The following is a 24,652-nucleotide window of genomic DNA, read 5'->3' as shown; positions in this document are numbered from 1 at the left end:
TTCTTTAAAAAATTGAGGGGGGTTATTATTTTCCCTCTTGGTATTGTGATGGGGAGTCAGGGTTTGGGAACAGACTGGTGATTCCAGGGACAAGCCCCTCTCCTCAGGGATCAAAATCAGCTGACTGACCCTGCCAGAGAGGAGGAGCTATATCCCAAAAGTATGGACTGCCCCACTCCTGGACCACTGAAAAAGGAAGCTTCTTGGTAAGTGAATACAAATCTTCCTTTTGAAACTATTGGGAGATTCATAAGCAATATATGATTGTGAAGAATCCATGAGAGTAACGGGGGGAGGCCTTGTCAATGGACAAAATGGAGTTGGAGGAACTTGACACTCTTAAAATGGCAGACAGATAAAGGCAGTATTGTTAACAAGTTGTAAAGATGATTCTGTTCCACCTTCCTCCCATAGGTTCTGCTTAACTGCAGAAGCCTCTTCATTCCTACTACAGTTTTTCAATTCAATTCATCACCTCTGCTGCTTACATTCAAACTACATATTAAGTATATCCATAATTCTTTCCTCTGTGACTTTTAAAACCAAAGACAAAACGTGAACTGAACAAGAATATTAATTTTAAAGATAAAAAATTGAGTATATTTTTCTGTTCTGTACTTTAAGCATAAATTCTTCTGTGTGGAAACTTAATATACAAAATTTATCACTTTATTTCTTTTAATTATCATACCAATAAATCTTTACCAGAATCTTGACCAAAGTGGGAAATGCTACTATTAACAGGAAAGCTTCCTTGGTATATACGTTTTTCTATTTCTCCAGTGCAACACGGACAGGTCAGGTGGAATTTTGTTATATTTTCATACATCGCCAAATGGCTGCTTTCTAACAACTAACAAGAATCAGCTAAAAAGTTGTTAAAAAAACACTTATTATTATCCCATAAGAAAACTAACATAATAGCCAATGAAATCAGTGTGCAAACAGTGCAACATAGGCGGGTCAAATACAATTATCATGCAAAAGTATGACTGTAAACAACAACAACAACAAAGATTCCTACCTTTTCCCATTCTATCTATCTGATAAATGGAGAATTGACTCTCATAAGCTCATATCCTGGAAATGTAGTTGGTCTTTAAGGTGCTCTTGGTCTTCTACCACAGACCAACATGATTACCCACCTAAAACTGTAACCCTATGATAAATTTCTTTCAAATGAGTTGCCTGTTACATGTTGCTGATCTAGCCTGAGAAAGAGGCAATATAATGATAAATACCTTTCACTTTTTCTATCTAGCATCTTTATCTCAGCAACACCTATAGAACTGAAGATGGTGTCATACTAGGGAAGCTATAAGGTCTGGCTATCTGGTACTATTAATTTTGGCTTTCATGCACAAGATACATACTTCCACTGAATTATAAATAGTAAAAGCTGTTAATAAGAATAGCTGGATGTGTTGCTTTGATCTCTAATATGCTTATTTGAAATGTGATATTATTGATTCTATAAAGAACTTAAAACGTTTTTTAGCACCTGTAACTGAATGTGTCTTATTCTCTTACTTTGTAGCTACAGGTATCTTATATATAATCTCAGATCAGGTTGGATTGAGCTTGAAAACTATACCTCTGCATTTAATTTTAATAAAATACATTATATGAATGTTTTATTATTCTCAGTAAAAGTTTTCATTCCTTCATATATCACTTTCCCATGGGCTGCAATCATCAATATCTGTGCAGTATTATATGCACGAATCCATATGTTCTTCTTGTATTAAATGGTAGGGGTTTCCTATTATGATTTTTTTCCCTGATGTATTAGCAAAATGTTCTTGCAAATCCAGTTTCACATCTGTGGAATGATCAATTCAAGCAATTACTGTTAAACCCCTAATGATAGGAAAAAATGTTTTCCTTATACTGGTTATGCTTTGTGTCAGATCACACACACAGCCTACATTGTATTAATTCTGGAACACCTATTATAAAGTAATTATTAATAACCAACTCTTAATTCAGAAAATTGTGTATAATGTATAAACAATTCTACTTGCCAGTAGTTTTAGCCAAAATATCAAGTAAAATCAGGGCTCAACAAATCCCAGGCAGCAGGTAGGCATAGGGTTTAGAAATTTCACTGTGTCACGTAGTATTTTCAGCAATTGTCAGACAGTGCTATAGAAAGGAAGAAAGGAACGTTTTGTTTAGCAAGTGGAGCAAAGCTCTTGGAACATTGGATGCAAACTTGAAATTGTGTCAAATACAACAAGAACATATGTGCATATTGGGTTTACCGAACAACTCTAATTGTTAACGTATGCTGACCCAATCCAGGGAAGTGTAAGTGTAGTTAAACATATGTTGTACAGCAAGGATAAATCTTGCCCCCAATACTGATATGGTATTAGGCAGAGTGGAAGCAGAAGATACAGTGTAGCTAGACTGTGTGAAGATCCTTTTGTCTCTGCCTTTCTCTCAAATAATATATTGGTGCTTAATAAGAAGCCTTCATCTATCATATGCAGAAGCAGTTGTAATGATTCCAGTAAGACTAATAGCATTGTTATTGGACTGGAGTATCTGTGTAGCATGCTGTGACATGTTGGTGCTGTGTTTAGTAGTGTTATGGTGGATTAAATTAGACTCTTTTATGTTATGTGCATTTTAATCCTTTATGTTTGTGGGTTATGTGATTTTTCATTTCTCCCTCTCCTCCATGTAATTGGTGTAAGGATGCCAGGCAACTCTCAAGAACTTCACTTCATGAGTAAAAGTTCTTTATTGATAACATGCCAGTATCATACACTTACGCCATCTTTGCTAGGACTGGCGACTACTGACAAGTATCATGCAGATATAGGTCCCTGAAGGCTACTCCTAATTCCTCCCCCTTTCTCCTAACTGTTCTCTAACTTTGCATTCAGGAAAACAGGCTGTGTGATTCATGGACTGCTCAAGGTGAAGCAGGCTCCCAGGCTCAGGAGAGATTACAGTTTCTCACCCTAGGTTCAAAGAACAGAAACACCCCAACAGCATCAGCTTCAGCTGCAGAGGGGAATTGTATATTACAGGTGGTCCTGACTGAGCACCTGACATTTTACCCCCCGAAGATCAATCCCCCCCCCCGGGATTCCACGGGTATTTCGTATGGAAAGCTCGAATCAGTCTCTTGGCTCTCACATCAGTAGATGTAACTCATTTAGCCTGGCTTTTTGGAAAATGTTTCCATTGAATCACATAATACAGCACCCACTTCTTCCATTTGGAGTCTAGAATGAGCTTGACCTCCTGACCAGGCTGTCTCTCTATAAAGATTGGAGGCGGGGCCATGGGGTCAGGAAGCCACTTGTCTGGTCCAGGGTCCTTTTTGAGGAGGCTGAAATGGAAAACGGGGTGCACGTGTCTCAAGGTTTTTGGTAATTCTAGTTCCACAGTAACATTGTTGACCATACAGATTACTTTGAAAGGACCCAAATACTTCCATCCTAGTTTCTTGCTGGGTTGTGCTCCTTTCAAATTCTTTGTGGATATATAAACACTGTCTCCCGCTTTTAGGTCCCAAGGGGGTGAACGCTTCTTAACAGCCTGGAATTTATAGGCATGTTTAGCCCTCTCTAACGTCTGTTTCACTACATCCCACTGCAACACAATTTAGGCAACCAGTCACTCAAATCACCCCCCTTTACATCTGCATCTGTGCCTAGCAATAGCAGAGGCTTTCCTTCAAAATCTTGAGTCACTTGGAAGGGCGTTTTCCCCGTGGAGCTGTGTAGGCTATTATTGTAGCAGTATTCTGCATAAGACAAGAATTCCACCCAGTCATCTTGTTGATAGTTGATATAACATCTCAGAAATTGTTCTAGTATCTGATTAGTACGTTCTGATTGTCCATCCGTCTCTGGGTGATAACTGGAGCTTAACCCCTGCTCGATTCCTAATACCTTCACAACCTCCCGCCAAAAGTTGGCAACAAATTGCCCCCCCCCCCCGCATCAGAAATTATCTTGTTTGGGAAAGAGTGTAAACAGACAACATTCTGCATGAATAGGGTTGCTAATTTTTTTGCTGTGGAGAGTTTGGAGCAGGGAATGAAATGGGCTTGATTGGAGAATAGATCAACTACTACCAGGATTACAGTTTTTCCTGTAGAGAGGGGGAGGTCAGTGATGGTCCATGGAGATGGTATACCAAGGTTGTATAGACCTAGGTTCAGGTTCAGAACTAGTTACAATACATATGTGGCTTGAGACAGTGCTTGAGAATGTGTGTTCTTATCCACACTGCAGTAAGGCTGAAGATACAGGCATGCATCCATGCCTTTACCACGTTGTCACAAATGCCCCATAACTTAATCCATGTCTCAGTACAGGTGATCATTCATATTTAACCTTTACATGCAGTTCCTGATCTTGCAAGGGAATCCATGACAATGGATTTTTATCAGAAAGTACATTTCACTGATTATGAGTACCGCAGAGTGAATGCAGTTTCTTTTTCCTGTGTTGTTGTGGATCTCGATGATGTCTGTCCTGTAGTTTTGTCAAACCTGTAAGAAACTTTTACTCATTTGTCCTGATGATCAGCTGAGGGACTGCCATGTTTTACCTGTACAGAATGTATCGATACAAGAGCTTCAGGCTCACCTTGAGCAGGAGGTGAAACTTCGCCAAGAAGAGCAAGAAAAACTTACAGAGAGGATCATTCAGGTAAATACATAACCTGACCACTGGAAGAGACCTTTGTCTTAAGAAAGGTGTTCTGCTTTTCTGACCGTCAGTGGCTCACAATATTAAAATGAAGAAATTTAAAACTTTTTAAATTGCATATCAGTATTATTTTCTAGGTGATACTGTTGTTGAATAGCAGACTATTCTAAGGCTTATTGAAATATAATTCAGAGTAAATTAAATATATGATCTTATTGGTACCACCAGAAATCATATTTTTTTATATTGTCGAAGGCTATTTTTTTACTTTGAATCATGGTAATCCCCACATTACAAGTATGTTTCCCACTATAGATATATAATATGATTCAAGGTTTTGAAATTCTTTCTACTTATTTCAGTTACGGTCTTAAAATTATATATATAAATGAAACAGGAAGGTAATTAAATAAGACATCTCTAGAAAGAGTATTTTCCTAGTAACACTTTGTACTAATGATCTGTTTATTGACTATCTTCTGGAATTATGTAAGATTATAAAATTTCTGTAGATTCTTATGGGATAGAGCACTGTTGACAGGTTGCTTATAGATGTAGATTTCTGCTTATTTTCTCATGACCTACTCATGAATGCATTCTGTAAGTTTTACCTATTAATAATAGCAATTTACTGTCTATGTGCAAGATTAATGTAAATTGCATCTTCCTTTTTATTCTTTCATTGGTAAGGTTTAGTATAAATAAAACAGATGTGAAAGCAATAGATATGACTTTAGGGCAGTTTGTCAAGGGTTTTTTTTCCCATTGAAGAATGGCTTTTCTGGGGAACCCTTGTGAAGCTGCAGTAATGCAACTGTGCACTTCTTTGTTATTTGACTGGTTGATAGCTTACCACATACCCAATTCCATAAAGAACATTTAGCAAATGATACTGCTATCCTGAATATTTCGATACTTTGCTAGAGAACAGCAATGCTCATAGTGTCAATCTGCATGGTTTCTTCTGCTGTCTGGTTATGAGTCCAAGATGAGGCTTATTTTTTTTCAACAATACCGACTTTCAAGCAGAGAAAGCAGAAAGGATATCTTTCCCAAAGGGAAGAGGGAAAACAAGGATTACTAAGACTGAGGAGTCTTCTATGGATTGTAGAAAATGAAGTCAGCAAATGGAATTAGCATACTGCAGTAACAGAATTAGGGTCATTTGGGGAACATATTGAAATAGACAGTGGAAAGAGCAACATACATAAAGGGAATAAAATGTCTATGCAGCAGAAGTCTGATCTGTCTTGTAAAGTAAATGAGCTGTGTATTTCCTCAGCAGGTTATTCACATATGGTTAATTAAATTAAGCCTGGAAGCTGTGGTCTTCAGGTTTCTCGAAAGTCAGTTCCCTTGCCAAATTCAGTTAGCCTATGATAATTAGAAATAGCATTCTTTATTTAGCTTGCCCAGATAGGAATAAAAAACAAATATTGGAACAAATCCTTGAGGGCAATAACCTATTGATGTCATACATGGTTGTTCTGTTTAAAGCTAGAAGAGGACCATCTACAAAACCTACGGAGGAAAGACTTGGAAGTGCAAAGCTTGACTTTGCAGAACAAATTAGAAGAGAGGACATGGAGTCAGGAGAAAAACCTGATGCATCAAGAACTCAGGCATTTCAAACAGAACACCTTTCTCATGTACATTAAACTGAAATGGCTGCTGAAACACTGGCGGCAAGGGAAGCAAGTAGAGGAGCAAGGAGAAGACATACTTGAGGTAACTCTCCCGTGTCATTTAATGGACTGAAACTGCAAGGGAAAAACAAGGTAGCTTATTCCATTATGCACAAAATACATTTTTAGAAATAACCTTACTTTCCGGTTCAAGTGACAGAGCAGCTTTAACTGCAGAACAATCGTCAGTGTTTCATTTTTTTGTTCGATGGGAAAGATGCTGAAGCTGCCAGACACTGGCTTTTTCAAAAACTATTTGCTGTGAGGGATCGCTTGCACAACAGCTCTATTATTATTATCTTGTTATTTCTAAAACAATATAATGTCTCCTACAAACATGTGGAGTAAATAATACGGTCCCTTCATAGACCTCAGAAGTGCCCACATTATTAGAAGAGGCTAAATGCACCAGTATATAAACATTTTCAAGTCAGTTGGGTGTGTTGTCAATATTTATGACAATGTGATGGGCCCTGAAGAAGGCTGTTAATACAGAAAAGGTACTTTGTTTGCATGACAGCAGTTGATTCTTAATATACAAGTAACGTACATCAGGGCCATCATGAGTAAAATGTTTTTTTCACACATCTCCTACATCTCTCATTATAATAAATGGGTAGGAAGAGATCATTATTCTTTTAGAATGCTCAGCCAAAATACTTTGGGAATACACCCATCAAATTCAAATAATTCCATTTAACATGTAACCATTTTTTCTGCAACACTAATATATTTGTCATATGTATTATACTTGTAATATGTGCCATGTGTGTACTTGTCATTTAACATCTATTTGCTGGGTATCTATATTATTAAAAGTAGGAAGTATGAATTATCTTTCTGAAATTAGGGAGTATGTTGCTCTGTGGAATTTTATATTATATATACTATAATGTTCCATGTAGAGGGCATTGAAATTATTATAATTAATGGTAGTAGCTACCATGTAATTTTTTTTCTTCATTTATATCCTGTGTTTTTTCCCAAAGGAGACCCAAAGCAGTTTACATCATTCTCCTTTCCTCCATTTTTCCCTCTCACAACAACCCTGTGAGTTAGGTGAGTCTGAGAGTGTATATGTGACAGACAGGACTGGCTCCAGCTCTGCCTCCTCAGAAACAACCAGTGAGAGGGGGCAGAATGCTGGGCCAGTGACAATTGCAGTCTGTTGGAGAGAGTGAGTGAATGCTTTTGGAGCTGCTGAGAGACGATATATGCTGGCTGGTTACAAACCTTTCTGTTACACTGAAACATTCCCTGTTTAACCACAGTATATTACGAGTTTAAAACCATTCACTCCTATGTTCTATCTTGTAAATAAAGTTTATTTTTGTTTTCTTTAACCCTGGCTGGCTTGTTGTTGGCCAATGGGAATTAAAGCACATACTCAAATCTCAGACACTCTGGTAATGACAAATGGGCCAATATAGTTAATCTAAATGGTGGCAGCATATACAAGGGAAATTAAACTCTTAAGTTCTTTTCCCTCAATAGCTCTGTGCAATAGCTGAGAGAGAGGAAGTAAATAGAAGGAACGGGCTGCCTGGTAAAGCCTCGGAAAAAGGGGACCCTATGGATATTTGGAGCATGGCTGTCTGCCTGATAATAGAGGTTAGACTGGTGGTATGTGATGCCTGCCCTTTACTGCCTGGTGAAGCTCTCATACTTATACAGGAAGGTTTATGGTGGGTGGTGGTGTGAAAGACAGTCATCATAGGGTGACTGGCCTAAGGTCACCCAGCAAACTTCCATTGCAGACCGGGGAATTGAACCTGGGTCTTTCACATCCTAGTCTGTCACTCTAGCCCCTACACTGTCCAACATCCTCTCAATATCAAATTGTCTTGTAGAATTTTTTTAAAAAATTGCATTAAAAAAAGTAATTTAATGTAATTCATGAACAAATTGCAAGTTGAAACAACCTTGTTTCTTGAATTTTCAGTATACTTCTGACACAGACGGTGTAGAACTTCATTGACAGCTGTATATGCACAGAGGCTTCCCTTTTTCTTTTCACCTTTCTTTCGTATGGAATGGAGCATTCCCATCCTTAGAGAATGAAATAAGGAAGCCCCTGCTCAGTGTCACATACTTATTAGTACTGCTGCATCCAAGCTTTCATATAGAAATGCATCATTATCTTTCTTCCCTTTCTTTTTTAGTTGGAACACCTTGATTCCATGCCAGAATTCAGTTTTCAGTTTGAAAATAAGGGTGATGAACAGGAGGAGGAGGAGGAGGAGGAGGAAGATGTAGTGTTTGCTCTGACAGATTACTCTCAACATTCCACTGTAGAAGCAAGTGGCCATGGACCACAGCTACAGACTGTAGAATTGTTACAGCATCAAAAGCAGGTAGGCAGACATGGCATGTGCTTATTACTCAGTCCTAGTAATCAAACTGTTTGTGTTCTGCTGCCTTCCTTTTCAGTAGACCCATAATTATAGTGATTTTAGAGGTACAGCAGTTTTAAATGTGTTTCATCTATTGTATTTATATTTAATAAGAGGGAAAGGGAGTAACACAGTTACAACAGTCTTTTTGGCTGCAAAAAATAAAAATTAAAACCTCCCAAATATTTCACTACATGCACTTTTAAAAGCCCATTAATGCTGATCTCTTGTCTTTCCTCTCAAGTGGATTGAGAGCTTTTCCTATTTTGGGCCTGACCTAGATTCATATGCAATATTTAGGTCTTGGGGAGAAAAAACCAATAAATATATGAAAGTACATGTTTCAGAAGTAACGTTAAATATTTGAGGTGAAATCCAGCTTCATTAAAATTATTATTGAGTTCAATAGGAGATGGGTTGTACTTTTAAGAATATAAAGTTCAGCATGTATATTGTCGAGCCACCCAGAGCTGCCCTGGACTTTGCCCCAAACCCCACCCCCCAGCCAAGGCCAAGCCGGGCTACTCCACTCCCCCTGGCCCTGGCCCCCTTACCTGAAAAAGGGGTGGTGAGGGGAACACAACAGGAGGCAGCCAGGAGAGCACCCCGCGGAACAGCTGACCTGAGCGGCTGTGCAGCAGCAACCCACAGCCCAACTGAGCTCCCTGCAGAGCGGCAGCACATGGAAGATGCTGCGGATCAGCTGAGCTTAGCTCAGCAAGCTGCCCCCCCCCCAGGGCCTCAGGGAGATCCGCGGCAATGCATCCACCACTGTAGCAGGTGCCACCGGGGAGAGCGGAGATGAGAAAGCCCTGGGCAGCAACCATTAGCCCCAACCCTGCAGCAAGGCCAAAGGAGATGCCCAAGGCTGGCCAGGCACAAGTGGGGAGAAGGGTGGGGCTACCTGCTGGGGAGGAGAGACTCGGGTACAAGGAGTGGGCTGCCCATTGGGCAACAGCCCAGAAGGAGGGAGAGGAACAAGACAGCGGGAGCAGGGCCAGTCCCGAAGAAGGATGACATGTGGAGGTGATGGGTGGCACAAGAGTTGGGATAGCAAGGAGGCAGGTTGGCTGCCCAGGGAGGGGAGGGCTGCAAGGGTGCTATAAAGGGAATGGCTCCCTGGATGCCAAGGAGGAGAGTGCTGGCATGACGTGAGAGAGAGAAGGGGAAGGAGCACAACCCAGCCGGCAGGAGGAGGACCAGGTGGCGCAACCCTCTCCCCTGTCTATTTCTGAGGCTGAGGGAGACCCCCACACACACACTTGGGAAGATGACTGAGGGTGGGGTCAGTGGGTATGGGGGAGTGCCACTGTGTCAGCTGGAAAAGATGGCTGTGATCCTTTGTCACAAACAGAAAGCAAAACTTTTACAGTAGACTTGGTGGGGTTTAGAAACTCTTAAGCTCTTGGTTAAATCCAGCTCCAATAGGAAAACTGCTTAGCCACTCAGTTTCCAGCACAGAACTAAAAAAATGGTGTGATAGGAATGAAGGGTCTTGACAGTAGTCAAAGGTAGTAGCATAGAGTGTTTTGGTTTAAATGTATATGCAACAAGGAGATTGAGTTTGAAACCATACTTCTGGGTTTGTATAGTGCATCTGACCATTGGTCCTTCAGCATCATCTCTTTTCACTGGCTGCAGCTCTCCAGGGTCTCAAACAGCTATTAATCCTCCTGGCTTCTGACTTTAGGGGCTTTTTCAAGCAAAATTGCTGGCAATCCTTGAACACTAGTGCAAGACTTGCTTGGAGCCTCAAGGAACAAACTCGCCAGTCCCTCCTGCCAGCACCACAAGCTCCTACCTGGCAGCAGCAAGGGGCATAGGGAGGCTCAGGTGGAGACAGCCAAGCTGAGCCATGGCCCCAGGAACCTCAAGGACAATGGGCTCACAGTGGAAGCACCCAGGCCAGTCCCCTGACACCGGCACGGGCCAGACAAGTGGCCACCCAGCTCAGGAACTGGCAGTTCCAGCACACAGGTGGAGCTAGCCACCAGCAAGGACAGGGGAATCAGTGGAGGTCAAGGGCCATCCTGACAAGCCCCAGCTGGGGCTGGGGTGGGCTCCCAGCCAGGTATGGCTGCCTAGGGCAATCCATGCCATGGCACAGTTACTAGCGGGCAGAGGTGGGAATTGGTGAGGGAATAAGCCAGAGGAGAGGATAGTGGTTGACAAGAGTGCACAGAACCAGAGTCTATCCAAGAAAGGACAGGGGAGCCCCAGGTAATATTATTACCCACCCCACTCTCTTTCTGAGGCTTGGGACATCCCTTACAGGCCTGCGATGGAAGACGACCACAATGGCACAGGAGAGTCAGTGGTGGTGGCTGGACCTCACACATCTATGGAGGTTTGAAGGGAAGAATCAGCTGGTCTGCAAATCTACACACTCATTATCTCATGGCCTCTTTACACATTGCAGAGCATACAGATTGAATCTAAGTCCTCACCCTGTGTCAGATATGACATAATCATACATGACTTGTAGATCATCAATTCCTGCATGCGCAGTTCCTGACTGTGGTGTATATAGAAAAGGGGATTCAACCTTCCCCTTGCATCGTTTTCCCAACTGGGGATGCTATTGGGCCTGTGGGCCACATCTCTCAGAGAACACCTGTGACAATTCCCTAAATTGCACTGAGACTGTTTTAGGTTGGAAAAGGATGTGGGAAGGGAGGCTGAAGCTCCTTCTTCACATATACCATGGTGCTGATCCTAACCAGGTACTGCATGTGCAGGAACTGAGGACAGCCCACAAGTTATGTGTGATTGCATAACATCTGTCACAGCATGGGAACCAAGAAGACCCAGCCCTGTTTACTGAATAAAGAGGCCTCAAACATGGGATTGGGAGTACACATTTGCCAGGATAACCTGGACTCCTGCTCTGAGAAATATCCACAAATTATCCAAATCTTATAATATTTTGTAGTGTGAGGAGAAAATGCAGGCACTATCTGAAGTAAAGGTAGAAAGCAGCAGTGGAACATGACTAGCATCTTCAAGCAGATTTTTTTTAATTATGGAAAGAAAAGGTAAAGATGTCTCTGCCTCCCTGGATAAAAGATCCTAATAATAGTAATTTGACTACTCACTATGATTTCAGCACCCATTTAAAGCACTGAACAGTGTTTCTTCTCTGTTGATACAGACCTGGATTGTGCAGCAGTAGCTAGACAAAAGAGGGGTTTCTAAAATAATTTGTGATTGTGAGTAGACTGCAAGAAGTAGGTCACAAAAGGGAAAGGAGTTACTATAATTCATGAGAAGCCTATGTTCATATTTAATGTTTTATGTGCTGTCTGATACTTTCAACATCATCTATAAACATAGATGCTCTTCTTCTGTCCACAAAGAGAAATAAAATCTGAGAGAACAAGGCAAAAACAGGAAGAAAAACCTAGTGCTTGGCAAGAGCATGCCCATGTCATATTAGATTTCCCTGTCAAATTTGAACCAGGCTGCATCATTTGTAGGAGTGTGCAATCTGGTTCCTGAATTCAAGAAAAAAGCCAGATTTTGGCTGATCTGGCTAAATCCAGCTTTCCTGAATCAAATCAGAGAACCTGGGATCCATTCCGGGCTCCAGATTGCCAGGTCAGTCCCAGAAACGTGCCTTCAGCCTTCCTGGGCTTCTTCTGCTTTTTTCTAAGAGGGGAGGGGGAGGGGGAGGGGAAGTGAGGCCAGGAAGAGGAGATTGATTGGCCAAACCATGCAGAGGCTCTCCTTGTCTGCCTGCCTTCTGTGAATGACACTGGTTCAGTTGGGCTGAGTTACAAGAGTGTCCCTTGCTTCTGTTCTGTTTGGGTAGTTTTCTCTGTTTTGACCCTATTCTTTGATTTGAAGTTGATCCCCTTGATTCATTTTGATTCTGGAGGGATTCAATCCATTCCCTTGCATCACTTTGGTTCTCTTAGATTTCCTCTTGCATTTGGAATGGGAGTGTGCTTTGGTCACTGGCAGTCTTGCTCCTGCGTACTTCTGTTTGAGAGCCTGCTTGGAAATGTTTCCTCCATAGGAAACAATGGAGAGTGGCTGGGGGCACCTTCTTCAGGTGCCCATAAAATTGGACCCCGGGGGGGACCACTAAGGACTTTAGAGGACAGTCAAGAGTAGGTTCCTGGCAATTTTGGTGGAGTTTGCCTGAAAATTGCCACCCCTAGCCCCTTGGATAGCCCCCAGATAGTTTTCCAATAAGGAATAGTGGCCTAAGAAATCTGGGATTCTCTGATCTATCTAAAACAGATCAGAGAATTTTTCCAGATTTCAGGATCTCAGGGGTTTTGTTGTTGTTGTTGTTGTTGTTGTTGTTGTTTTGAGATCCCTGAAACCCAGATCCCTATTTCTTGGATTTTTTTTTGTGCGCATACCCCTAATCATTTGTCCTCAAAAAGAGCTACTCCCACTTTTATGACACGTGCATGTAATAAGAATTGGAGAGAGCCAGTTTGGTGTAGTGGTTAAAAGCACGGGACTCTAATCTGGAGAGCCAGGTTTGATTCCCCACTCCTTCGCTTGAAGCCAGCTGGGTGACCTTGGGTAGGTCACAGCTTCTAGGAGCTCTCTCGGCCCCACCCACCTCGCAAGGTGTTTTGTTGTGGGGATAATAATAACATACTTTGTAAACCACTCTGAGCGGGCATTAAGTTTTCCTGAAGGGTGGGATATAAATCGAACGTTGTTGTTGTTATGCTAAAACATGTGGTCTCCTCAACACACTATGATCCACTGATGCTTTCATACACTTGGCCTACTGGAATGCTGGAAAGGATGGACTAATACACCAAAGGATAGTGTCAAAACAGAGAAATCTACCCAGAACAGGAGCAAGGGATGCTCTTGTAACTCAGCCCAACTGAACCAGCGTGCTTTACTGAAGACTTTCAATCATACCTTTACTAAAGCCTTTCACCTTTTCTACTTCTCTGAAGAATCCAGCGCTGCAGAACGCATGAGCTTATGGTACTTTAGCATTCAGTCTTTCTTTCCCTTAAAGTGATACGTTTGTTGCAAGAAGTAGCAGCAGGTCTTGCACTAGTGTTCAAGGAAAACATGAGAGAAGGGGAGCAAGCATCCTTCTAGAGGAGGATGGTAGTGGCTAGATGCAGCTCAAGTAATGTCTTAGATTTCCTCTGAAATTATAAAGATGGGAGTAAAAACAGTTTTGGGCTACAGATGATGCCGCAATTCTATTTTATTACTGCGTTTAATAATATTTTCTTGAGTTATTCATCTCTTTCATGGATTTTAGTGGGGATATATTTTTTCCTGGTATGATGATTAGGCAATATATCCTCCCATGGTGGGAGAAAGAACAATATTCCCTTTTTGGTACCTTTCTTTTTAGTTTCCCTTCTGAATTGTGGCTCTGGTGTGCTTTATCTCTGGCTAAGCTCTCAAAAACTGCAACAGACCAGGTCTCTGTGGATCCAGGGCTGTGCACTTCATGCAACCGGAATCCCAGGCATTGGAGATGGGGGAGGCACACACTGGCCTGTTAAATAGTCTTCTTCTGCCACACCCTCCAATGCTGTGTGAGAAGGCAAGCCACGTCAGGCTGGTCAGCTGCCTCTTTCCACTGGTTGTGGTAAACCCCACTCTTTACCTTAGCCAAAGGAGGGGCATCAGAAAGTCTGCTGCAGTTGATTTGTAGTACCTGATCTTCTCAGGTTTATAGGATCTGGTATATAATTCATTTAATTTTTTCATTTGTGAGACTGACTATACTCGATTCATTGTTTTCTGGGGATTTCAATAAAGATCACTTATTTAATAACTTTATCAAATACTGACATGTTTTGTATACTTTGGGTGCCTTCTGATAAAATGGTATTATAAATCTAAATCAGGGTTCCCAACTATACCTTATTGGTGGATGTTTTGAGAAAGAGGATCTCAGAACCTGCACCTAAAAAGATTGGCTTTAGCACATTAGGGAAGATTTCAGGTTTTTCTGATTGTAATTGTATTACTCATGTGTAATATGCTGACTAATATGCTAACAACTTTTCAAAGACTTCAGCTATATTATACCATTTCAATTGCTTGTTAAAGCCTTTTTCACAAGTGTCCCTGTAATGTGATCATGATTTATGAATAAGAAGAGATAAAATAGAAAATGTAGCTATATGGCATAATGAAAATGTGGCGTCAGTATTCCAGAGAAGCTCCCAGGGAGAATGTTCTGGTTCCTGACTATGAGGAAACAGAAGGACTGGGGATCTGGGATAATTCTGAAATGGGAGGAACAAGTGGACTAGGAGATTAATTTGGATGTTGAGTGCCAATATATTTTGAATTCAGCCGCCTTGATCTTTTGGGTCCATACCTAAATTCTGAGGCTTGAATTAATTTTGAATGAATTAGGGAAATCTGGGGACAAGCCAATCTTCTTATTTGTTTGTTTAAGGGTTTGGTTTTGGAAGAAGGCTAAGTTTTTTTATCCACATCACTGATCGTCCTTCATGTTACAGTTGACAAGTGTGTAGAAATTTTTTTATCCCGAGGTGTTTGTAATTTTAAAACATTATTAAACCTGCCACTGCCATTACAAATAGCTTTTGCTTCTGCAGGCCAGAGAAAATCACCAACTCCTAAATGCCTTGAAAATACTGCTGGACGACTTTCGATCTGAGCTCCAGGATGATGAGCAAGAACGTCACAGCCTCCAGAAGCAGTATGCCACTGACAAAGCTGCTTGGGAGGTGGAATGGACTAAATTGAAGTGTCAGCTGGAGCAGGTATAGTTCCCAGTCTGAATCAAAAGGCAGGTGGCATGAACAGAGCCATGTTTCACAGACTGAACTGAAGATAAGCGAAAGACAATTGGTGAGGAATTATTTTTCCTCCTTACTGGATTAAGTAGCCAAGTCGGCAAAAGAAAGAAAGAAAGCTCAATCATACTTTAGGCTTTTTGAACAGTTATCTTGAGATGAATTTATATTGACTCCTGATTTGTTTACACATTTAGATTGTTTTAGCTCATTGCATGAGTTAAAAGACTCAGCAGCCCTCAATACAGTCTTGAATCACGTATACTTCATCCAAGGATAAGTAATTGTAAAGGACAATAAGCCTTTGTTCTGGGTGACTCTGGTCAGTCCTGATGCAGAAATAGGTGTGCACTTAAGAAACTCTAGGTGTCTACTCAGCTTTCTATATCAGATCATTTAATTCTTAGCAAGAAGTACAGCTCAACATTTTAGGTTCACTGTGGGTGTAGTACACAAGTGAAACTATTAGAGAATCACTGCTTCCATTTTATTCTTTATTACAACATAACTATTTTACATTTTTAGCATTGATTAATTCATATGGTTGCCAGCCCCTTTACCTTGTAAGTGGGGAATGAGGGGTGACAAGCAGGCAGGCTGCAGGCCACAATCTGAGGTTCTTGTGCACGTGTACCCCAGAGAGCCTCTAGATTCCAGTAATGTCACTTCTGGTGTAAAACCAAAAGAAATGGCATCTCCTTGGGGCTCAATCGGCCTGAAACATAGCATTAAACTATGTTTGGAACTGATTTGGTCCATTGAGAACCTATAGCTTCTAGTTTTACACCAGAAGTGACATTTTTGGAGCCTCTGGAGGCACATATTTTCAATCGTGACATTCTACCTGGCAAAAAAATGACACTATGTCCAGCTGCAAGGTAAGATATATAAATCATTAAAAATGATAGGAAAAGTTAAGTGAACAGATCATCATTTGTCCACTCTAACAATTAGAGAACATTTGTGTGATACTGTCCACTATTTTTAATTGGCTGTCAAAAATGAAGGAGCACCTGTATAGTTATACAACATGCTAGGAAAAAACTACAGTAAAGTTCATACAAAGTTCACTATAATAAATTTGTATCACTAAGTATAATGTGCTCTAATCCATATTTCCCTGACAAAACAGTAGGTCCCCCAGGATTGAATTGGGAGGTAGGCATTTTTTCACATTACAGATGCTAATTATCTGCACTTTGCACACAGGTGCTGTCAAGCTAATTACAACATGTATTATAGCTAACTTCCTGATACTCTAATTTACAATACTCCTTCCACCCTCTGCTTGGATTATAAGGACTCTTTCCTTTTTCCATTCCTTGTATCTGACAAAAGGAGCTTTGACTCTCAAAATCTCACATCTTGGAAATCTGGTTGGTCTTTAAAGTGCTACTGGATCCCAATCTTGCTCAGCAACCACAGATTTTCAAGGCGGTTGGGTTGCAAATCAGCACTCTGCTGGTTCAAATCCTGCTATGAACTGCTATGAACTCAATAGGTGGTCTTGGGTATACCACTTTTCTCAGCCCAAGCTCCCCAGCTGTACTGTGGGGATAATAACACTGACTTCATTCACCGCTCTGACTGGGGCACTAATCTGTCTGGAAGAGCGGTGTATACGTGCAGTTATTTTACTATTTGTTATTCCTCATAATATATCAAGGATAAGGATGGCGTATTAGATTTTTCATAGGCAGTTCAAGAAGTATTTAGTATCTAGAACCATGGAGATACATCTGCTTCATAATTTCTTTGCAGTCTTTGCTGTCCACATCAATGTAAGTGCCCCAGAGTCCTTAATTACAAGACACTTTCACAAAAAATAACAGTACAATGCTAAGCAGAGTTACACCATTCTAAGCAAATTGACTTTATGTGGACTCTGCTTAGAATTGCATGTTAGATAGTAATAGTAGTAGTAGTAGCACTAGTAGTAGTAGAAGACTGAACCACTTAGAGGAGGTAGGATCATTTGTATGACTAGTCCTTTACAGTTGCTTTTTCAGAAAAAAGTATATTTTAAAGTTTTAAAGCTCACGTGTGAAAAAGAAAATTGAACTTGTTAGCTAAGCCTGAGATGAGTTTTGCCATGAAAAAAGATGGTAGCACTATCTTTTGTTTCATTTACAGCTAGAAGGTAATAGTGAAAAAGCACAGAGCGACCTTGGTCTTGATGTCAAGGCAGCTTTTAAGAGAGAGAGAGAGGAGCACAAGAAACTCCTGGCTGACAGTCACAAATTTGTGATGAACTTGCAGTGGCAAATCCAGCACAATGAGAAAAACTGGAACAGAGAAAAAAGAGAGCTTCTGGAACGGCTGGATAAAGACCGACGAGAATGGGAGCGGCAAAAGAAGGAACTGTTGAAGAGGCTGGACCAGGTAAGTCAATGCCTTCAACACAATAAACTCTCAATTGCATTGCATCAAAGGAAATTTGGGGAGAGGTTAAGTCATAGGGTGAAACCAGGATTTCTGCATATTTCCCCCCTTAACCTATAATTAGAAAAACCCAGTGGAACTAAGCATTCAAAAAGTAATTTTAGCAGCATTGTTTGTGTATGAGAAATGAGTTAAAGGTCAGAAGTCATTCTTTGTCTCATTCTACTTTTCCTAGAAACGCACAGTCTCTTTCTTGTTATTGAAAAGCTATTTCTGTTCTTGCACCTCAAAGGTTATGCAATTTTTCAAATTCCAAGGCTCTTCAAGAATTAGCAAGCAAAAATAAATTAACAAAATATGATCTGATCCCCAACCTCGCAACTCACAAGGTTGTCATTGTGACTATCACACTCCAAATGGTTAGTTCAAAGCACACATTATATCCTGCTGCTTTTGTTCCCCACTCCTCAGAATGGACTCCTATTATAAGCAGACCAGTGAGAGCCAAGATTTCAGCTGCAGCATCCAGACCTTTCAGCTAGTTAAATATTCTGAAATTTCCTTGATCCTTAGTGTTCATATCAGGAGGAGTGTGCATGTTGCCATTCCCCTGTTAAACATGGCACACATGCCCTTGTGATCACTTTTGCTATCACTGCCAACAGGTGAAAGTGCAAGTCTTCAGCCTTAAAGGACCTTCAGGGAATATGCAGGATCCTGCTCTGTGGAAGGAGGGGAGGTATACCTCACCCTCACACCCTTTCAGTCCACCCGCAGGTCCCTTTAACCTGACATAGTCCTGACTGTCTTCCACTACAGCTGTCTCCATCCAGTTGTCAGTCTTACTCCTTCCCTTCCTCTTCATCTTCTTTCCTTCACCCCCTCCCTCCCCCCCTCCCTCCCTCCCTCCCTCCCCTCTCTCTCTCTCTCTCTCTCTCTCTCTCTCCCCCCCTCCGCTCCACCACACTCCTACACAACCCACCACGCCCTGTGGGTGGACATCTCTTATATCCTTTTTCCTCATTCCTGGCTTCACCTGCTAGCCACACCCCTTGTTTGCCCTCTAGCCTTGGCCTTGGCTGCCTCAAGCAGCTACACCTGGGGTAGCTAGTCTGGCTGTTTTGGGCAGCTACAGCTGTGTTCTCTTGGCTGGCTGCCAAGCCTCCTCTGCTCCGAGCTTCAGGTTCCTGGGCAGCTACAGCTGGGCTCTCTTGGCTGGCTGCCAAGCCTCCTCTGCTCCAAGCTTCAGGCCCCTGGGCAGCTACAGCTGTGCTCTCTTGGCTGGCTGCCAAGTCTCCCCTGCTTAGAGCTTCCAGCAGCCTCAGCTGATCCCTATTATTCCTTTCATCCCTGTTTGCAGGTTGGGGTGTGGCCCTGTTTTGCTTCTGCTGCCTTTCCTCCCCAGCCAGTAAGGTTGCTGTCTGGCTGTCCCTATCTCTTGTGCCTTCTCCCTCTGCCCTGGTTCCCTCTTGGCTGTCCTTACTCCCCCAGTCTGGACTCTTAACCTCCCACTGGAGGGTGGGGGTAGCTGGCTTCCACCTGCCCCACCTGACCCTCTGGGCTTGGGAGCTGCTCAGCCCTCCTATAGCTGGGGTGCCTCTTTTCCCCCTTCTGTTATTGGTCTGCACTGGCTCTGGGTGTCCATTGGGGTGTCTGGGTAGTTGTCCCCCAGCTGTCTCCCATCCCATCTTCCTGGTAAGTGTGGGGGCTGTGCCTCAGACTCCATACATGTTAGCCCTCATCTATTCAAAAACTGCTTTCAAGCGCTTGTTCACAGTTTCCATAGCCTCCCTGGGATCTGTTGCAAGTGCAAGATAGAGCTGAGTATGATCTGCATACTAGTGGCAACTCAGTCTAAATCTCTATATAACCTTTCCCAGCAGCTTTACATAACTGTTGAAAAACATAGGGGACAAAATGGAACCTTGTGGCACCCAGTAGGCCAGAGGCCAAGGGACAGAGCAACAATACTCTAGAACCACACCCTATATACAAGGTACAACCCAAACCATTGCAGAATAGTGCTTGCAGGAGCAGGACTGAGACAGCTGGCAGGTGCATGATACAGCACAAGTGGCTGAGCAGTATGAGGCTTAAAAGCAGCAGAGGAGTGGCTGTGTGGAAGCATTGTGTCCAGTTACTACTTGTTTGGAACTGATTCTCTTGTCTCTGACCTTGGCCTGTTACTGTGGACTTATTTCTGGAATACTTCTTTAGACTAGAAGCTATGAGTGTTGTCTCATCGGTGTCTGAACCTTGGAACTGTGATTTATCCTGCTCTGACAACTTGGGAGTTTTCCCTTGCCTGCTGCCTGTGCGAGTCTGCAATGGGACACTGCTGCTCTGATATGCCCTCCCTCCCCCACCTCCAAGTTCTCAAAGGAAAAGCTGAGTAGAGTGGATCTGCTCAGGATCTGCTTCAGGGAGCTTGGGGGTGGGGGGGGTGGGAAGGCATGTCAGAGCAGCAGGAGGATGGGAGGTAGAGAGTCAGGGAAGGGTTTCTGAAGCTGGCAAGCAGCGGCAGAAGGAACTGCTGAGGCTGTTGCCACTGCCGCTACTCCACCATCCCGTTCTTAAAAATGAAGAAGGGAAACAGAGAGGGGAAGGAGTCTCCAACTACAGTTCCCAGGTAAACTTGCGCAGACCTGCATTGCTCAACTTTCAGGTTGGCAGAGAAAGCTGCCTATCAAGGTTATGTGGACTAAGATTGGGGCTTCCACAGCAACAAAAAGTCCGCAGACATTCCAGGCCTATGTTGCCTAGGGAATCAAGGAATTGGCGCCAGCCTGTCTGGCATCACGAAGCATTCACGAATCAGACGAATCAGCCCCCAAAGTTGTGGATTTTGTGAAAAACGCCGCCCAATGAAACACGTTTTCATGATACACAAATTGGACCGATTCGTCACAAAATTTGATTCGTATTTCAATTCATGCCCATTTCTACCCAGAAGAGTTCCGCTCCACACTGTTCAAATGCAATGGTAGCGGACAAATATTGTTTTCTTGCTACCATCACCACCATGGAGTAGACTTTAAAATGAGCTCTAGATCCTTTCTTGTTGGATTTGTTCTGATTCTTTCTCCACCATTACTCTAGCAGTCTCTCTTATCTTGAACCCCTCAGTAAACAACGGACTGCTCAGGTTCTTAGACCTGAGAGATGGTGCCTAGGTGCAATGTCCAGGTCAACAACAGCATCAAAAGGAAGTCTAACTATATCTGCAGGAGAATCTCCTCATGTCATCTGAAAACTAATCAGATCTATCAGGCTACAGAGGTGGATCATCTTAATTGATCCCCTACCTCTGCAGAGTCTTGGTATCCCTGTAAGTCTAACCTCAGCAATTAGTGATCTATCCATGACAAGAGGACCATCTTCAGTCCCGTCCCCCTGTGTAGATCACCTTCTTCCTGCCCAGTGCAAAACACCAGATCAAGAGTGTGACCCACTCAGTGTGTGAGGTCTGTGTGTGAGGCTTGAGACAGGGCCCATGGTTGTCACAGAGACCATGAAATCCTGAGCTGCTCCCAACAAGGTAGTCTCAGCATGGATGTTGAAGTCCCTAAAAACAACCAGCGCAGGAGTCTTTGTCACCACCTCTGAGACCACCTCCACCAACTCAGGCACGGACATGGTTGAGTAGCAGAGTGGCAATACACCCAACAGAATCCCAATCCTATCTTGCACTTCCAGTACTAGATACATACCTTCAAAACCAGTAGGGTCCTGGACAGGATTCTGAACCAGCGTGATAGAAGCAAGATATTACAACCCAGCAGGATGTTGACATGGTCACCAGCATCACCTTGGCAGGAAGAAGAAACAGAACAGCACATAAATGTCTGCTGTCCCTTACCTGTCCTGTTCTTCTCCCACCACCGTATCTTCCTGACTTCATACCCTATTAATCATGACACCATCCCCTGCCCCATCCAGCTCCCCCAAACACATGCCCATCCATAAGGATGCAAGGACAAACAGCCACACTTAAACACTACAGTCCAGGTACCAGCTCTCCACCCTCCATTCTGTACAAAATTTGGTAGACCAGGCTTAGTTGTCCTCAGCCAGATAAGCTCTGCAGGCAGACAGTAGAATTGTTTACCAGTCTGCTGCAGCTCAGGACAATTCCAGGGTTTAGAAGCTCATCAAGTCCCTGTGGCTCTTCAGATCTCTGGGCTGTGAGCCACAGGGCAACAGCCCTTTGGCACAAGCCTCAACCTGAGCATCTATTTAAATAGGTCAGATACCTGTGGAACATCCAAGGTGTCCCAATGAGTAAGTACTTAGTTGTGGAAACACTGGCATACCAACAGTATGATAGCAGGATAATATCTGGACAAATGTAGAAGTATATATGAGTCCCATTGGGCAGTCAGTTAGTAGTTTGGATCCTACGATCAGCAAGTTTCAGGAGTTTGTACAGATTAATCTTGCCCACCTTCCCCTTCCCCTAGTAGTTCCCTATGTCTTCCCAAAAAATTGGTGCAGTGACTGGGGAACCTTGTGGACGAAATTCCATTCAACACAGGAACTAAAGTAAGGAAGGGTTATCAAGAAAAAAATTACTCCCTCTTATGATAGAAGAGCAACTTCATCTGTTACTCTTCTTCATCGCAGCCAACCCCATGTCATGTGACATTTTGTCCACAGGGGTCCCCCCATCTACAGCATCAACTTTGGGGGAATCTTAGGGTGCTGGAGAGAGGTGGGAAAATTCTGCCTTTGCAAACTACTACTTATGCATACAGTAACAGTCTTGTTACAGATGTGGTAGAGTACAATTGACTATTTATAGTTCATACTTGTGACAAGAATTAATGAATTTTCAGTACAGGCTTAGTTTTTTTCTGTTTCAAGTGGTGTTCTTTTCTGACACAACAGCAAACCTAATTATTGACTTGATCATGGCCATCCTTAGAATTGGTTACAGGGTTACAGAACTTGTGTATAAGTTGTTCAGCACAATACATCAGTGACTTTTGCAGCTTTCACACACAGTTGTAGGGAAAGTACATTTTCAACAGCTATTCTAATTGTCTCTCCATAAATTATTTAATCATTAATGCTAAGAAGAGTTGTATGTTCCTTACTTTCATAAATGAATGATTAAGAAAACTAACATACAACCGCCAGCGATGCATGTACATAAGCGCTGTTCTTTCATTTTTAACCAGGGTATTTACCAGCATTTCTGTTGCTTCTGAAAACTTGCTTACACCATGTTTTGCTGCAGTATAAATTTAAATGCAGCTGAATAAGAATGGCCTTGGTCTTCTCGGCCAGTAAAATCATTGCAACAGCTTTGTAGCACTTGTGTACATCTTAATGTTGCTTGAGTACCATAGATTTGCTTGGAGAATCAGATTTAAATGGCTTGCTTATCTGTTTGGGTGTGGCTGCCTTAGCATTCCTAAACCCCCCAAAGGACTGCATAACTCTTTCTTTCGCCCTCAAATGGTCATATGTAGATTATCACTGAATGCCTTGGAAAGTCTGCATGTATTTATGACATGCAACCGAGAAATCTAAAAAAGAAGACTGTACAGAGGACTCAGCAGTCAGGAATAGCAATTGAAATGGTTCATTATACATGCAAACTATTTGTGCTGATAAACACTCCCTTTTATAGCAGGAAATTTAGAGATTAGTGGGTCTTTTGATCAATAGCTTCTTAGCAATTAGTTAGACTTCCTTCCTGATGAAGTTTCTGTATAGTATTTTGCAGTGTCCTCTGTCTCTTCGGAAATATACAGAAGAATTCTGAAAACAGATTTTAGAATAACATAGCACAGTAGATATCAGTTTGCTATAATCATTGCCCATGGTTCTTTTGTGTTGGCTTTCACTATAATACATGGAAGAGAAATGCCCACAGATTTGTGAAGCATAAAATAGATCACTTGGGATAATTATGGAAATAGAGCATACACATAGCAGCATGCTGACCTACATTTTCTGTGCTTCCAAATATTCTGTTTCAAGTTCATTAATACAGTGTTATTCCATAGAGATATAACAGGAGACCTAATTTTGCAATTTTGATTGGGACTGTGTTAGATTTTTGAATCAGTTAATCTGTAGCTCATATTTTCTGTTTAAACATGACGAGGAGCCATTTGTCTTTCTGGAAAATTTACATGCACACACACATATACCTAACATATTACAGCATGTCCACATAATATAGGAGGAATTGGATTTGTGAGATGAATTAAGCAGAACTAATCCCAACATCACACTGAGCTCTTACGTTGTCCTCAGAATAACCCCACATTAGGACTCTAGAGATCAGGAACATCACAGGCTAAATGCTAGTGACAGAGACAACCTAATGGAAAGATATATAAACACTGCTCAACGTGGTCATCTCTTTTCTAGGAAGGCTTCTTAAACTTCCTGTTGTGGAAGTTTAACAGCACAACTGACACCTGCTGCTGTCTCACCATGGATAACTCCTAGTCTAAATAAAATATTAGAACCAGGATAACAATATAAGGCAACAATATAAGTTGCCTTATATTGAATTGCACCACTGGTCCATCAAGATCCATCTTGTTTATGATTGGCAGCAACACCCCAGGGCCTCAGGCAGAGGTCTTTCACACCAGCTCCTTTTAACTGGATTTGCTGGGGATTGAACCTGGGACATTCTGCATGCCAAGCAGATGCTCTGAGTCATGCCCCTCCCATGATACGATCCAAATCTATTACTTCAGTGCATACATATGCAAGCATGT

General features: G+C 42.1%; 1 protein-coding gene across 1 annotated transcript in view; it reads left to right on the top strand.

Annotated features, from left to right (window-relative positions):
* Positions 1 to 24,652, top strand: part of MTCL1 (microtubule crosslinking factor 1) — a 165,448-nt gene that overhangs the window by 117,842 nt on the left and 22,954 nt on the right. Inside the window, exons 7-11 of the mRNA XM_054986068.1 lie at positions 4,584 to 4,676; positions 6,174 to 6,404; positions 8,524 to 8,715; positions 15,327 to 15,494; positions 17,661 to 17,909. Coding sequence (XP_054842043.1) covers positions 4,584 to 4,676; positions 6,174 to 6,404; positions 8,524 to 8,715; positions 15,327 to 15,494; positions 17,661 to 17,909 — 933 coding nt within the window. The remainder of the gene's footprint in view (positions 1 to 4,583; positions 4,677 to 6,173; positions 6,405 to 8,523; positions 8,716 to 15,326; positions 15,495 to 17,660; positions 17,910 to 24,652) is intronic.

The sequence above is a fragment of the Eublepharis macularius genome, chromosome 7, assembly GCF_028583425.1.
Source record: "Eublepharis macularius isolate TG4126 chromosome 7, MPM_Emac_v1.0, whole genome shotgun sequence".
Taxonomy (NCBI): domain Eukaryota; kingdom Metazoa; phylum Chordata; class Lepidosauria; order Squamata; family Eublepharidae; genus Eublepharis; species Eublepharis macularius.
The sequence above is the reverse complement of the archived record's forward strand: the minus strand, read 5'-3'. Positions and strand labels throughout refer to the sequence as shown.